At 38.0% G+C, this 16,887-nt stretch overlaps 1 protein-coding gene and 1 long non-coding RNA gene across 2 annotated transcripts; one reads left to right on the top strand and one right to left on the bottom strand.

Annotated features, from left to right (window-relative positions):
* The first annotated feature begins 213 nt into the window (after positions 1-213).
* LOC148790207 (uncharacterized) lies at positions 214-1,519 on the top strand. Its single transcript, XR_016078767.1, has 2 exons — positions 214-456; positions 1,377-1,519. It is a non-coding gene; the product is annotated as an uncharacterized LOC148790207 (long non-coding RNA).
* A 9,826-nt stretch (positions 1,520-11,345) lies between these two features.
* Positions 11,346-14,004, bottom strand: LOC104607776 (UDP-glycosyltransferase 76E2-like). The gene is made up of 2 exons (XM_010273472.2): positions 13,339-14,004; positions 11,346-12,907 (listed from the first exon to the last, which is right to left on the bottom strand). The coding sequence occupies exons 1-2, from the start codon at positions 13,811-13,813 to the stop codon at positions 12,018-12,020; spliced, it is 1,365 nt and encodes a 454-aa protein (XP_010271774.1). The 5' UTR covers positions 13,814-14,004; the 3' UTR covers positions 11,346-12,017.
* Positions 14,005-16,887: the final 2,883 nt, after the last annotated feature.

Below are 16,887 nucleotides of genomic sequence, written 5' to 3'. Positions count from 1 at the left end.
GTATTCAGGCTTGACACTTGGTGTTCCCACCAATCACCATTTACGTAACATCTACACAATATTTTAGTACAAAATCGTACTCGCTTCAACTACTATAGTTCCATCTCTCTCGGAAGTACAAGATGCAGTACAGTAAGGCGAAGAGCGCTGTACTTATCTAAGTTGCACTATATAACACGGTATCAGTGGTTCTCTCTTTTATTACGGAACAAATTCAAACGAGGCCGGAAGGGGAGGTGGTGCAGCTCAACAGGGTCGTCCTGAGATCACATGTGACACCCAATTGGCTCCCTTGTTAAGGTGTGTTACTGTGCGTTTATGTGTTCTCAGGTCGCCCCTGCCGAACTTCCCACCACCGCACGATCGGCATCTATTGACTCCCTCGTCGTCTTATCTTTTCTTTGGGTCTACAAACATAGTTGCAGTTTGTTACGTGATCATGATCCAACGAGGCAGGTCAGTTCCTTCATGTCCTCACATCATGTGCTGACTGTACATTGGAAACATCTCCCATACTTGGTATTTATTTTGTTTTCAAATTTCAAATGTGGTTGTGAGGTCCGTATAAGGCGTGCTTAGTGAAGAGCAGATCCAAATTGTCTTGCAAGATATTTATCTTGGAGTTCAGCTTCTAGATATTCTCAATGTAAAGTTAGAAAAGGCTGTTAGAACGGTGTGGGTATAGATTTGCCTTGACTGAAGCCGGTTTCCTCATCTTATTTATTGCAGCTTCCTTTTAAATTTAGAAACCGGATCTGCTCTTTACACCTGATGCCTCACGCACATCACATCTTATCATGCATTGGAAACATCTCTTATTATTCACGGGAGATGTTCCCAAATTTACTGTGGATGTGCCTGTGAGGCGCCCATTTGCAAGGAGCTTATCCCGTCACTTAAATTTGTGGACAACATGTCTCCTGAGGCCTGATTCCAGTTTTATTTGTAAATTGTCCTTTCAGAGGGTAATGTGGGCTTTATAAACTTGTAAATGTTGGGCCAATGGGCCTAGATGGGCTCAACCGAGGTTATTCCCTGGAGGCCCTTAACAAAGCCTGAAAGAGATGCTAGAATCTAGATACTCCCAAGCCCCAAGGGGAAAATCAAAGTAGGGTGACCCCTATCATATAAACCGCACAAAATTCGCCTTTGGATCGGAATGCCTTGGCCTACCAATCCTGATTTTGGTTTGGGGGTCCGAGATTCTTCAAACAGACTAAGTTATAGACCTCGGGCCCATCTAACACCACTCTTTTCATGGTCTGGAACTAGAAGACTTCTTGCTTGGATGTTCTTAGCTTAATAATTTGGCAAATTGGCATTGCGTTGTTTATTTGCACTGAATTTGAGCATTATTATGCTCTGTTTGTTTGCAGTGTAAACGAAATTTGCATTGGTAGTAAATGGACGAGGGAGCAAAAATGCTGAGTTTAAATTCTAGTTTACTTTTGCCTCAGATTTGATTGTCTCGTTTGTTTATCTTTGAAATACACAAGAAGTATAATAGTGTGATATCAAAGAGGGTTATATGTTTAGGAGTGAAGAGTGAAATAGGAATCAAGACGATGTGGCCGTAGAGGAAGGTGGTGCAAATTTTGTGTTGGTTTTTTGGATGCACAATTAAACTGCCAATAAATACAAAATACAAATGAGATAGTAAAAATCTGTTGGGAGTGCAACTCATAATTATAAACAAATGGATGCAGAACTGAATTGAGTGCGAAGTTTCTTTCTTAATACCACAAACAAACAGCACCTAAAGTTATATCCGGTTAAGCAGCATCATTACAATAAATGTATTTGCAAGAAATATGTACTGATTAAGGGAATCTGAACATGAGCCGAACTGATTACTCGCTAGACTGAATAAAATCATTTACCCAACCTAAACCTAAAGAAATAGGAAATATAGAAAAAAGAGAACTATGACCTAGTGAACCCAACTGGCCATGTATACTTGATCAAAGCTGATCTGAACCCGGTCCAACAGGTTCAGGCCAGGCTGGGTCTCCTATTCCTTATATGCCCACCCTCAGCTTGTCAGACTTGGATTCACCCTTTCGCCCCCACCAGGCCACCACCACAAGGGCAACATAGCATGGGATGGACCCATTGGCTTGTACTTTCCATTGTTAAATTCCAATTCTAACAATTATGGCGCCATCCAACGGTAGAATCAAGGATAACATTCCACACTAGTAATTTAAGGAACGCATAGTGAGAGATTAAGGTTGTGTTTGATTTCGTTGGTGTTTATTGAAAAAATGCCACCACACAGCGTTACATAAGTGTTAGTGTTGCTTGCAAATGAAGTAAAATGAAATAACTATTTGGTTTCACCATTTATTAGAAAACTGAAATACTTTAATTTTTGTGCATGGGGCATTTGAGAAAATGTCAAATTCTTGTTTTCTCCAATGACCCAGCGTTTTTTGAAAAAAAACCAAATGCTGATGTGACACACTTTAATAGGTATTAATTTGAGGAGAAGAATAAAAAATGTTTAAAATGAAATTCGACCAAACAGCAAAAACAGGAAATGTTTAAAATAAAAACAAATAAAAATAAACGTTTGAAGTGAAAAAGTAAAAATAAATGGTCTACTATAAATGCCCACGGAACCAAATACATACTAAATGGTTGTGGGTCTCATATATTAAAAAACTGGTGTGGGTCTACAATTGGTCTAACAGCATGTTGAACAGCTATTGTGTGCATACAAGGTTTAAATATGGACCACATATAAGGTTTTGCATCGCATATATTTGTATTTACATTCTTCCCAATGGAACCTTAAGACTGCATTTGGGAAGAATACAAATATAAAAATAATCAGTACAAATACAAATATATCTGATTTAGAAAAAAAAAATGTAAGGTTGGTTTAGTTTTGCATCAACAATATTGTATTCCTGTCAAATGATTTTTAGTTGTTATAGGTGCAAACATGAATCCCCAGACTGAAATTAACTTATTTTTTTTTCTTACATTGAACAACTTGATTGCAAAAGTTAGCATCCAAAAACTTTTGCTCTTATTTGATGCCAACATGTCTTAGAATCCATATTTGCTATCATCATCAATGCACAAATACACTCTTACCAAACACTTGCAAAATTGAATCAACCGGCATTTTCACTCTTCTCAAAAGCAACCTTAATTGCTTATCTCTCAAAAGCACACTTAATGTACTACAAAGTAGAAATCCTGGATAAAGGCTACCTTTGGTTGCAGTGTAATTTTATTTGCACTGGTACAAATGCATAGGAATTGCAATGACTGCAACCAAATAAAATAAGGTAAGACTTGAAACAAAAACAAATCAGAATTTACACACAAATTATTTGCACTACCATAATTTTGCACCCATGCAAATAAATTTGCACTGCAACCAAACAACTGTTGCCGAGTCAGTGCTGCAACTAGGGCTTAATGTGGTTCTTTCCTTCATACCTGAATGTGTGATGGGTATTTGGCACTACTAAGATATCAATATCATTTTTAGGTATGGTCTTCGGCATTGGTATTCACAAGATGTCTTTGAAAAGAGTTAGAAGTCTCACAAAAGTTTACATTCTTTGCTAGGCTTACCAAATTGATTCTAATTAATCCAGTGAGTAGTAGCGCACGCCTGGGATGATCATGGGCTGGGTTAGGTTTAGAAGTTATGATAAGGAATATAGTCCAAGTGTGGGCCCAACCCAATTTACACCATGTCTTTTTTAGTCTTCCCCGGTCCCTTTTAGCCCATTAAACTTGTGAAAGACCACTTCTTCTGATGGGTGTTGTCAATGATGTTCTATGTTAGATTTTGTTGTTTGGAACAAGAGAAACCAAGGCATTTACAAAAAAGCATGATAAATTGTAGGACTATTAGGGGGTGTTTCTTTTTTCAGTTTTTGAGAGGGGGGAAAGTTGGCCAATGGGATTTTGGTTTCCATTGATCAAGAATCTCATGCGCTTTTTTCAGATATATGTGAGGACCAGGAAAAATTTATTTTACAGGGTATACCCGTCTCCTAGGTGGGTAAATAACTTTTCCACATAGGGGAAAAGTTGCTGATACTTGAATGGAACAAAAATACCCCTTTTAATAATGGTTTTTTATGGATAAAATGGTCATTGCCTTATTTACATGAAAAATAAAAGAACATGGGTAAATGCACTTACCTGGGTAAGTGTTTCTCAGGAAAAACTTACTTAGATAATTGCATTTACCTGAGTAAGTAACTTACCGAAAAGTGAACGAGGCCTTAATGGTATCATGGAAAAAAAACTATAAAATGCAACTATAGTAGGTTAAAGCAATAGGAAAGCTGCTTTTATTTAACTCAAAGTGCTTGAAATTTTAGCAGCCCTATTACATCAGTTCCTACATTGTAGCCCACCAGCCATAAACATGATATCGTGAAATGGACAATATTGGACAATTGGGTTCATTTTTTCAAGTAGCTTTTCGTTTCTGGGGTTGGCCCTCTTTGACGATCCTCATTCCCTCATTCTAAATCTTAGGGTTGGTTTAGTTTGAGGGAAAAGGCAGGGAAAGGAAGGGAAAGATAGGAAAACCTATACAAGGTTTGTAAAGGTTTCCTTACATTTCCCTTCCTTTCCCTACCTTTTCCTTCAAACCAAACATAGCCTTAGGGTTGGTTTAATTTGAGGGAATAAGGGTTGGAATTGGAATCAGAATTTTCCATTTTGATTCCCATTCTTGATAGAATGGCATTTTCCTATTTGGGAGAATGAGAATGGTCATTTCAACCTCTTCCCTTGGGAATGAAAATCTCATTCTAGCCATAAAAAAAGACAAGTGAATTTGAGTTATATAACTTATGAAATCCTGATGTTTTCTTTTTTGGCAGCACCATGTTGTTCGGGCTACTTCTAGGTGGCCAACGATTCAGGGGCCGAAGTGGAGGATTTTTGCTAGATGAGGACTTGGATGCCGAGCTGACTAGGCCGAGCTGGGGGTAGATTAAGTGCCGAACTGGGTTGATTGCTAAGCTAGGTAGCTCTTTAGAGAAACTTGCAAGGAATCAATGTCAGAGGACTCGAGGTGCCTAACCCGGCGAGGTTGCTTCGATGATTAAGTTAATACTCTCATAGTAGATTGCAAGCTAAAAAATCATAAAGTATGAGAGCTAGAATATGCTTACTTGCCCCCCTGTGTCATTGGGGTTGGTGACTTTATATAGGCATTGTTTGGCGTGGGCTTCACGCACCGCATCCAAGATTTCCGAGAGGTCGCCTAAGTGGTCCAAGATCCCTGGAAGTAACTGCCACGCACGTTGGCTATCCTCCGGAACACTCGATACGTGGGCCAACTTCCGAGAAATTTAGGAGTGTCGGGATATGCATGCCGAATTTGTCGGCGAGCACGTCTCGTAGATCGCCACCTGGACCTCAGTCAGGCTAGCACACCCTCGAGGGAGGTCGCTCCTCGCGTCGAGGTCACATCGGCTAGTGATGAGGTGCTACAGGTCGGCCCTAGATGAGGTGCTCCTAGCCGGCCTAACTTGTGGTTAAAGTCGCTAGGTTGGCGGTAAAGGCAGGTTGCTAGGTCTGGGCGAAGACGAACTACGATCTGGGACTCCAAATTATCACCTAGGTGGTGTCTGGGTGTCGTCCAACTGTTTCGAGATGCCATGTGTCACAATGTCATTGGAGGGCCAAATCCGCCTTCATCAAATCCGATTTCAATTTCCATCTAAACCAAATAAGAAAGGGGAATTGGTGATAATGATACCAAGTATATGGGATTTTGATTTTGTTTCAGTCCACCAGCCGAATGAATCCTAAGATATTTGGGAACACCTCCCCATGATGTCTCATCATCAATCATACTTTCATCGGGAGATGTTACCAATAGAAGGTAGGGATGTGGTGTGGGGCATTGTGAAACACAGATGTGAACTCGTTTTTGATGGTTTTCAGCGATATCTGAGTCCTATTAGCTTGTGCGAAACAATATTGTACACTTTATGTGATGGGAGAAATCTTAACCTCTCTCACATTGTAGGAGAAGCTAAAGTCATAAAGAAATATGCATGCAAATTCAAAAGAGTGGTGTGGTGTGGTTACAGACTTACAGTTCACTCTCATTAGATAGAAATACATTAGTGTATCGTGTTTTTCACATGCTAGAATTTGCCTTGAGTCCGGCCATTATCTAGCCTTCTTTTTAGGTCAGTGTTAGGTCAATTTTATAATATGTGCTTGGGCGTAGGGTTCTTTACCGTTGCTTGAAAAATGAGATGTATATAAACATAGAAAAGGAATCAAGGATATAATATAGCATAAACGCCGACTTGACAAAATAACTTATCCTGCTGCTTAATTATTTAGTAGGGGCATGGTTTTCAAAACCGGACCGAACCGGACAGTTGGACTAGAAAATCGGGAACCTGTTAGGTGATTGGTTCTGTTTTTCGTCAAAACCGGATTTTGGCCAAAAAATATTGATTTGGTCAACAAACCGTTGACTCGGGTGGTTGAACCGTTTGAACCATTCAAACTATTTAATGGTTTTGACCATTTTTTTTATTTTTTATTTTTTTGTTAGAACGGGCCGACCATTCGAACCGTTCAACGTTTTTGACCGTATTTTATTTATTTTTATTTTTTTGTCAAAATGGGTCGAACGGTCGAACAATTCAACCTGAAAACTGAACATGGCTGATTATCATATAGGTGGTTAAAAGTAGAGTTATAATTGGATCATATTCAGATCGGAGTTAACACATCCGAATCGAATCTTAAAAATAGGGTTATAATTGCAATGGCACTGGAATCTTAGGGCCCGTTTGATTTGTGGGAATAGGGGTCTAGAATCAGAATTGGAATGGGCTGTTTCGATTCTAACTGTTTAGTTGGGCGGAATCAGAATCTGATTCCCATTCCTGGTGGAATGGCATCCCCCATTTGAATGAATGGCAATTCCCACCCTCTCTTGGAATGAAATTCCATTCCATCTGATTTCAATTCCCATTCTGATTTTTGTTTGAATCAAACAGAATTTGAGAATAGATCATTCCTATTCCGATTCCCATTCTGACTGTAAATCAAACATACCCTTAATTTTATGAGATGAGGTCAAATTGGCATCCAATTCTATTGTTAAATGGATACAGGTTTTAAGATGTCTGAATGTAAAATACAAAGGATTGGGTTTTGGATTTTCAGAGTCCCTCGGTAGCCAAGTTGGTTTTAGTGACGAGTTTAATTTGTTTGTACATGTAGGCCAATTCATAGATTGTATTTGATAATTTTGTTGTTGGTCTATGAAATGTTTTAAGTTGATCAATATAAATTGGTGAGACTTCAACCCACCGGACTAAATCCATAAGTGTCAATAATCACTCTCAGACATGCATTTTTAAGGTATTCCTGTTCAATCATAGATAGCTTCAAATAGCAATGGTATACCAATTTATATCGATAACCCAAAACATTTTAAGTAGAAAAACAATAATACCAAACACAATCATAATCAGGATTGAATGATTGACAGACAGCCAGACTTGAATACCAGTCCGAAAAGTGAGTTTTCAGTGTTTAGGCCTTGAATTATTTTGACTGTGTCCATTTGGACTCTCCACGAGTATTCATTAGAAGGACAGTCTGCTACTCGTAAGAACGCTGTCCACTCTTACCCACAAGACATTGCAGCCACACATCCGGAGCATCTCCCCACCATGAATGACAATATATGTTCCCCAATCCCCATGTGCTTTATTTTGTCTTCGGAGTAGATCGGAATGCCGTGACAATGAAACTTTTTTTTTTGTGCGTACTTGTAGGGAGGAGTAGCGCTAATTTTTCATGTAAATTATGACTCCTTTTCCAAGTGGAAGTTAAAAAGGTGCACAGCGTAAGTTCTGACCATACTAGAAAGAAAGTGGTCTTCGGTGACATCAAGAAAACATTGGGAAAACTTTAGAATGTTTAAAACTTTAAATATACTTAAACCTCCTTTAAGATTTTTTCTAAATACTGAAATATCCCCTCATCTTTCAAATTGGACTTAGACCTCCCTTGTCAGATTCATAAACCACTTTCTTTAATAAAAGAAGGAAAATGACTAATATGCCCCTAGATTAAATTTAGGATTAAATGGGTCTAATCAATTTAGGGAAAAAGCCCAATCGTCTTTAACATTGGAATAGTGAAAACTTGACTGTCGTTTATATTACTCTTGGGTTTTTCCAACAAAAGATAAAATGGATCAATTATCAGTCTTTTATAAGGAAATCGTATGTGTTTTCCAAAAAAAAAAAAGAAAATCAGTTATTTTATCTCTATGAGGAAATCAGAACATTTTTACTTCTTCACTTATATTGTATTGTTTGAGTGGATACATATTTGGAAAACGAGCTCCAATTCCATATTCAATTTTTTTTAATAAAGTTAAGCTATTTCCTTTTAAGCATCCCACAAGAAAATGAACGCTCTCCATTGCTATTTGCTTCTCCTCCATCATTATATTCACGAGCCCTCCTTTTTTTTGAGACATCTTTGTTTTCTTATGCTTTATCTTATCCAATTGCATTTTCCTTATTTGTTGATGATGGTGATATGCTTCTTTAGCCACTAACAGTGTGAAGGAAAGAAAAAATGACTGATTTTCTTCTTATATTTTACGTAGAGGAAGTTGCAAGAAAAGTAAAGGTTTTGTTTAGGTTAAACACTCATGGTGTAAAGGAAAGAAAGGACGGTTGGTTTTCTTCTTACATTTTATGTGGAGAAAGTTGCAGGAAAAATGGTAGGTTTTTGTTTTCTTAAGGAAAAAAAGGGGTAAATAAAGGGCAAAACTAGATTTTTTCTAAAAAACTTAAATTGCACATGATGTCACTTGCTAATAGACATGGATGGAAAGCTAACTGATGGGATGTTTCAGTATTTAGGAGAAACCTTAGGGGAGATTTAAGGCCATGTATGGGAGTGCTTCAAAATAAGTGCTTATTTGGGCCATTAAGCACTTATTGGTATTTAGGAAATAAGCCCAAAATAAGTGGTTATTTTTAAGTCCAAATTTCTAGCTTTTTTTTAAGTGCTTATACAATAAGCACTTATTCAATTTTTTTCTTCCAAAATTATCCCTAATTGAATTTTAAAATACCACTTATAATATTATCCCTATTTGAATTTTATAAAAGCACTTTTACGAAAGTACTTTTATAAAAAAACTTTTATGAAAGCATTTTTACAAAAGCACTTTTGCAAAAGTACTTCTATAAAAGTGCTTTCGAAAGTACAATTATAAAACTTCTTTCATAAAAGTACTTTTATAAAAGTGTTTTTGTAAAAGTGCTTTCATAGAAGTACTTTCACAAAAGTGATTTCGTAAGGGTCCTTTCTTAAAAGTACTTTCATAAAAGTACTTTTATACAAGTGTTTTTATAAAGTGCTTTCATAAAAGTGCTTTTATAAAACTACTTTCATAAAAGTACTTCCATAAAAGTACTTTCATAAAGTGGTTTTATAAAAGTGTTTCTATAAAAGAAATTTAATAAAAGTGCTTTCAGATGGTATATTTTGAAAATTTGAAAGAAAATGGAGGACAAAATAGTCACAAATGCTTATTTAAGTGCTTATTAGAGAAAAAGACTACCAAATGCAAAATATAAAATAAGTACTTGAAAAAGTTTGGTGCCAAATGTAAATATGTGCTTATTGGAATAAACACTTGTTTTTAAACACTTATTCAATAAGCACTCATTTTTAACTTAAGCACTTCCAAACATGGCTTAAGTCTTTTACCCTAAACTAAATGTTACCAATAAAACATTGAATTGGACTAGTCCAAACAAAATGGTCCAAAGTATTTATTGGATTGGATTAGACCTAATCCATCTACCACCTCTAAAGGACGACAGACCCATCCTCCAACCTCGAGCTCTTGTACGATCACGCATCAATCAGGGTACCTTTGAGGTTCTAGTGGAATGGGACGGACTACCATCAGCTGAGGCCACTTGGATTCCCTGGACCGATCTTCACAACGCCTACCCAGATCTCGAGCTTGAGGACAAGCTCGTTGTCCAGGAGGGGTGTGATGTTATGGACGCACTGCCCAGCAGCGCGCTGCGGCGTAGTCATAGGCAGCAGCACGCACCGCAGCATGCACAGCACGACAACAGCACTAGGCAGCAGCACGGCAACAGCACTAGGCAGCACTAGCAGCAGCACGCACCCCATGGCAGCAGCACTGTGAGGCGCACGCACCATCGGTAGCAGCAGTAGAGCGGGGTCCACACGACAGCTCATCAGGGTGGGCCCACCTTATCCTACCACAACAGCTCTGCTCGCCAACCGCCAGCTACACTTCCCCTCATGCCTTATCCTTATCTTATCTGTTCTTAGTAGGAGTTGTGTTATCATTAGAAGTAGGTAATCTGTTTAGAAATAGGAGTTTGAGTTTGTTAAGGATTCCCCACTCTGGCCGAATCCAATAAGGAATTCCCTTTGTAATCTCCTATTTAAGGAGCTATGAGTGAAAATAAATTCGTTCAGTTTTTCGACCAAGAAAGGTATTGGGAGTGTTCGAGTGATCTCTTGGACAAATCACCCACTCGCTTGCTACAATAGGGTCTGTATGCAAGGGCAAGGGAAAGGGAAAACAGGAGTCTCTCTCGGTGAACCAACCCGTGACGAGATCCTACGCCCGGACCCATAACAAAAACTGCCCATATAACAAAAGAAGCAAGGCCCCAAACCAAGGCAAAAAGCCCTAAGACCTGACATCAGAACCCGAAACAAAAGGAAATCAGAATTCCACCGATTTCCCACAACCCAAAAAAAATAAAGGAAAAAGTTGGGATACCCATATGCACAAATTCAATTATTCAAACATGTGGAGAGAGTGAACCATGTACAAGTAACAACTCAATTATTCAGTATTTGTGCTTCATTAATATCTATGGTGCATGCACAATGTGCCATTATTATAGAGCGCTTTTTGGCATTTTGACACCTGTAGATAAAGCCAGGCTTTGCCCATGAAGAAGTGTCTGCTCAAGCAAAAACAATTTAATGTTGGTCCCATGTTTTGATCCAACTGCATCGACAAACCTTGCCATGTGTATGAAATGAGACAAAACCAGGTTGGAGGGTGGAGGCTATTAAGTTTTCAAAACTACCAAAAACATAAAACCTAATAGGAATACATCATTTCCCAACTCTCTTTCAGCTCAATAATGGAGAAAGAAACACAATGAAGAAAGAGAAACTTCATGTTGTCGGCTGTTCCTCTGAATGTGTCCAAGTTTCAAATCTGAAATCTTGAGAGAGAGAAATTAAGGGCCCAATTTGCATTAGAGATGGTTATAGTATTAAAACACCCTTGGTTTATTAAAACCTCCTATAATTTGCAACTGATTTACTTATTCAACTAACATCACTTTGAGAAAATTTAGTAAAAAGAAAATAAAAATGAAAATAGCATTCTTGTCCTTGGTAAAACATGAGCAAACTCTCTTATCCATCAACAAAAAGATGAAGAAGAGTTGTCACAATGAAGTTACAGTTCTAACGACGGATGCAATATTGTATCCTGTAAATTAAACATGGATCACCTGAAGGAGAAATCACCATGATTGACATCTCTTTTTCAGTCACGTGCACTCAACATCTTCTCCAATCAAGTTCTGTTGTGGGGGAGAGTTTTATTTCTAAAAGCTTGATATGAAGTGATAGGGGTACTTTCAGAATAAGAAACCTTGGGCCCAATGGCCCATGCCCTTAAACATTTTTCACTCAGTTTAGATGACCACTTCACCATTTCTAGATGACAATACAAATGGGTTTTAATGGAAGGTCAATTAAGTAAATCAGTTGCAAACTATATGGGGTGTTCTAGTAAAATGCCAACTAAATATAGGGTAGGATTCAGTAAATGTGTGAAAACTATAGGAAGTGTTCTTACTTCTTTAGTAAAGAGATACTAAACTGAAGCATATGTGAAATAATGCTGCCGGGCACAAATACAATCAAGGAGATCGATCTAGACCAGTGGCAAACTATGGTGACATGAGAAAATCTGTCAACTTCTCCAATGACTGGTAGGAAAGACCTCCTTTCTTTAGAGAAAGTTCTACTTTCTCCTTCAGAACCATAGCTCTCTCTCTCATTTCCAATCCCTCCTGACCAACCATTAGCCTTCTTATTGCTTTCTCTATCTGTTCTCTCTTCAACCTATCCTCCAGCTGCATGCCCACCCTCCACACATGGCTCACCAGCCTGGCATTAACCCTCTGGTCTCCATAGCAAGGCTGACAAAGCATAGGGATCCCTTCACATATGCTCTCCAATGTTGAATTCCACCCACCGTGAGTCCAAAACCCTCCAATGGCTTCATGTGCCAATACTTGTTGCTGGGGTGCCCATTTGACCACCAGGCCTCTTGCACTTGTTTTTGTTTCAAACTCTGGGGGAAGCAGCTCGACCCATTTGGAGCCACAGACACTGCCAGGTCGAACTACCCACAGGAAGTGTTGCTCACTTGCGGCCAGACCCCAGGCCATCTCCACCAGTTCACATTCACTGATGGTGGCTATACTTCCAAAGCTTATGTAGATGACAGACTTAGGCGCTTGTGTTTCTAGCCAGCCAATGCAGCTCCTATCCTCTGCCAACAAGCTGGTACAAGAAGATGGAGAGCATTTATGGAGAGGGCCTATTGGGAAAACAGGGACCTGAAGATCGTGCTGAACTTTTTGCAGAGTAGTTGATTCAAGATGGTCGAATGTATTCCAAATGAGAGCTGAAGCAGTCTTCGTTGCGTTGATAGTGTGAGACATTACTTCATGGAGCAATGCTGTGCAGCCTGTGCTGGATGTGTCGAGGCGTGGAAGGTCTTTACTTCTAAGAAATGGAAGCTCGGCAACTGGTTCATCCAGCTGATCATTATCTGAAACACAATATGGAGAACTCTTCATTTTAAGAAAGATAATTCTGTTTCAGGCCAAGTTTTATGTCTAGACAGAATAGTGTGTCAAATCCTAGCCATACGCTCCTGTACTTAGAAGATGAAAATTGAAAAATGATGAACTAACATCTTTCACCATATCTCACCCATCAACCCCACATGGCAAGTTTCTGGTTTCTGCCCAGTAAACCCCACTAGAAGATATTGATTATTGAACTGTTCTGAATTTCATCAGATTATCTGTTAATTCATGACTGGATGCAACATGACAGAATTGTATATATCATCAGCAAGATTATGCAGGAACTATATCCTAATTGCCTAATTCTATGAACCATGCAGGAAAGAAATCGATCAAACTCCCCATGCTCTCTCAGTGAACCATGTACTTGACAGAATTCTAAAGCACTGACCTTCAAATTGTAAGCAACCCTTATGCATGAGAATCGTAAAGGCTATGAAACTGGTTGCATTGCTTGTTCGTAAGACAATCGTGGGTACCTTCAAATCATTGGCAACTGTGTGCACAAAGTACATGGCAGAATCATATATGACGAACACGACTGTGTTTTGCAGGTCATCAGATAGCATCCGAGTCATGCAATCTCTGAATGGCGTTTCACAGTTGAGATTAAGCTCCATTGCAAAAGGGACCAAGCCCCTGTTGAACACTTCTTCACCATCAGATAAGCCATCGGAGATGGGCTGGAAGTTGAAGTCAGGCGGATAGTTGGAAGGATTGGGAGAGTTGAAGCATGTGTGAACAATGGTGATGGAAAAGCCTCTGGAATGAAGAAGGGTGGCCAGGTGAAGCATTGGGCTTAGGTGGCCTTGCAAGGGGCATGGTACTAGTACCAAGTGACCCCTTCTCTTTGTTTCGTTCTCCATTTCTTACCTCCTACTCTGCAACAACAGAATCAGTAGCCAAAATGGTCAAAACAGAACTGCTTCAGCATGGAAGAAATTCTTCTGGTCTGGCTTGAGAATGTAAATAGGTTCAAAGGGTAGTTGAACAATCATTCTCTTATAAATTATTTTGTCACTCCCAAAGCGATTCTGTTATACAGTTGCCAGAAAGGCTCATCCTAGGGATTCATACCGGATGGAGCAATTGAATTGCATTTAAAAAGAACAATCAGATGAAGTAAAATATAGGTTTGCTTGGTACTGTTGCTGTTTCTACCTGACACGTTTTGGGTTGATGAATACAAATTTACCTACAACTGTTATTTGAGGCTGTTTATAATTAAAACAAGCATACCTTAAAAGTGAATATATGGCTATGGGATTGATTATTGATGCTTATAGTTAAAACGTCAAATTGAGTTTTCTAACTAGGGGCTGAAGTCGTAACTCTCCTATGTAATGTATGTGACAATAAAAAATATCTCTCACCAATTTCTATTGATCAACCCAAAACGTTCGGAAACAGCAGAAATGATAAACACAACCATAATTGCAACTCTGCATTTAATTCGATACAAAAATATCTCTCTCTTCCATTGCATGTCGATTGTCAACCCAACCTATATATTTGTAATCCATTATGGGCTTCTCATCAATGGGGACCCCCTGCCTAGGAAAAGTCAAAACTAGCTAACTAGCATCCGAACATTTGATATTTTTTTTTCTTGCTTCAGCTTGTGGTGGGCTGTGGCTACAGTATCCACGGAATGGGGGAGAGAAGGGGATTTTTTCTTTGACAAACAACTTAAGTTTATAATTGTAGTTCTATTCAATGTTTTCAAAATCAGAAAGCAGTTCATTTCACAGTGCCCCCTCCCCACAAAAAAAAAAAAAAAAAAATCAGTAATGGTCGAATCGGCTGGTTTTGGTTGGGTTAGAGTTGTAAATAGTATCCAATTGCATGTCCAAATTTAGAATTTGAGTTCGATCCCATTAAGGGTGGCCCTAATTCATTGATTGGATTGGTTATATATAGATCCGCCGTATAATCTAATTCAATTTAATTTAATATATATGCTCTGAAGGTATAGGGTTTACTAGTAAAATTGGTTTGAATGTGATGTTTTTACTAAATTATCGTAGGTTCAAGTTTTGTATGAGGGCGTATGTGTTTGTTTTTTTTTGGATTTTGAGAGGGGGAAAATCCGATAACTTTTTTTTTCAGATTTATGTGTCCGGATAAGTTATACTTATCTTTTAAGTGGGTAAATAACTTTTCAACCTAGGGGAAATGTTGTCAACACTTAGATAGGATAAAATTACCCCTTTTAATAATGTCCATTTTTGAATAAAACACTTATTGTCTTATTTAACTGAGAAATAAAAGAATATGAATAAATGCACTAGATAAATAATTTCCCGAAAAACAAATAGACCCAAATAATTTTCAATTCATTTTATTCGTGAAATACACTACCAAAGTCATTTTTAGTTCATTTTGTTAACAATATATGATATTTTGATCATTTTAGTTCAATTTTTATATACAATTCAACAACCGAAGCAGTCCAAATTTGATGTAAATCTTATAGATAAGATCTGATTCAGATTCAAATATATATAAAAAAAATCAAATCTGGATCTACCTATATTCAGTTCAATTCAATCTGTTTGCATCCTTAGGTTGGGTTTTCAAGACATTTATTTTATGTAATGTTGTTAAACTTGTCCTCATCCCACCTGCCTGGCATGCTACAGTCCTCCTAAATTGAATACTTAGAAAAGGACTTCGAAAAGGATTGGGTTCACTATCAACTGTTTCTCTCTCCACATTGTTGTGCTTCATAATCCTTTTAAATTTTGTCAATTTTTTATTCTTTTGATAATAAAAAACCCAAGAAATAAATATAACGAGACTAGCATTAGTTATCCTATTTATCTTGAAAAGTGAGACATGATGTCCTATTCATCAATCTACTCTTGATCAATTATTTTTTTATTACCATTAGGCCTAAATATTAAGAACATTTTAGCAAATTTTCTTTAGTGTTAAGAAATATTAAAACATTTTAGCAAGGGGTTCGGTTATGATACCTGAAAAACTTACACCCAATTAATCAATTAGGTGGTGTTCATCACAATTCACGGGGTGTTTTAATTGGTCAAAATTCTTCTCATACCATATCTTTCCAATATAATAGATTTTTCCTCTGGCAAGAAATCGGGCCAGCCCAAACCCAATCAAAAAGTCCTTGCATAGGTTTAGGTCAAACCTTTGACCAAAACCTGACATAACCCACCCAACTGGTATCGCTTAGCAAATAGACCAGGTTGACCCTAGATACAACAAAGGGTGGTCATGAGCCAAGCTTTTCCACAAGTTATTTGAGCTTGGTTCAGCTTGGTTTAAACCGAATTCAAGCTGAGCCAAACTTGAATTTGTAAGCTTTTGACTCAAGCTGAACTGGAGCTCAAGTCTGTAACTCTAATTGAGCTCAAGCTCCTCATTATTTCTTGACGAGTCGAACTCGAATAGCTAGCTGAATGCAATGATTGTTTAATAGGCTGTGGAACTAATGATAAGATTCCATGCCAATAATAAAATACATAAGCCCTGCACCTTTAACGGTGGGGCCATGAATTTATTATTGACTTGACACCTACCTCTAATACCACAGCCCACTGAACAGCCATCACTTTGCTTCCATGGGTATCTGGGATGGATATAAGTTTGGGAATGTGACCATTCAAATCCCAATCCCTCTATAAGACCATAACTTATAATATTTTATAAATCATATTAACTAGTTTACTCGCATATTTAGTTAGATTTTAGTTATATTTATAGCTGCTCGACTAAAAGCCAATCGGATTTACTTTGGATCCCATTTAAATAGAAGCATTTATGGGATAAATGGTCAGATCTAATTTGAATTATATTAAAATGGACTGGATATGGATACTAATAGATCCATTAGGATCGGAATCCAAATTCGATAAAGCCAAGAGCTTTTTTCGGATTTGGACTCGGATTTTGCTAGATGCCACAACACCTC

This window comes from Nelumbo nucifera, chromosome 7 (genome assembly GCF_055504915.1).
Source record: "Nelumbo nucifera cultivar China Antique chromosome 7, China Antique-T2T, whole genome shotgun sequence".
NCBI lineage: Eukaryota > Viridiplantae > Streptophyta > Magnoliopsida > Proteales > Nelumbonaceae > Nelumbo > Nelumbo nucifera.
The sequence above is the reverse complement of the archived record's forward strand: the minus strand, read 5'-3'. Positions and strand labels throughout refer to the sequence as shown.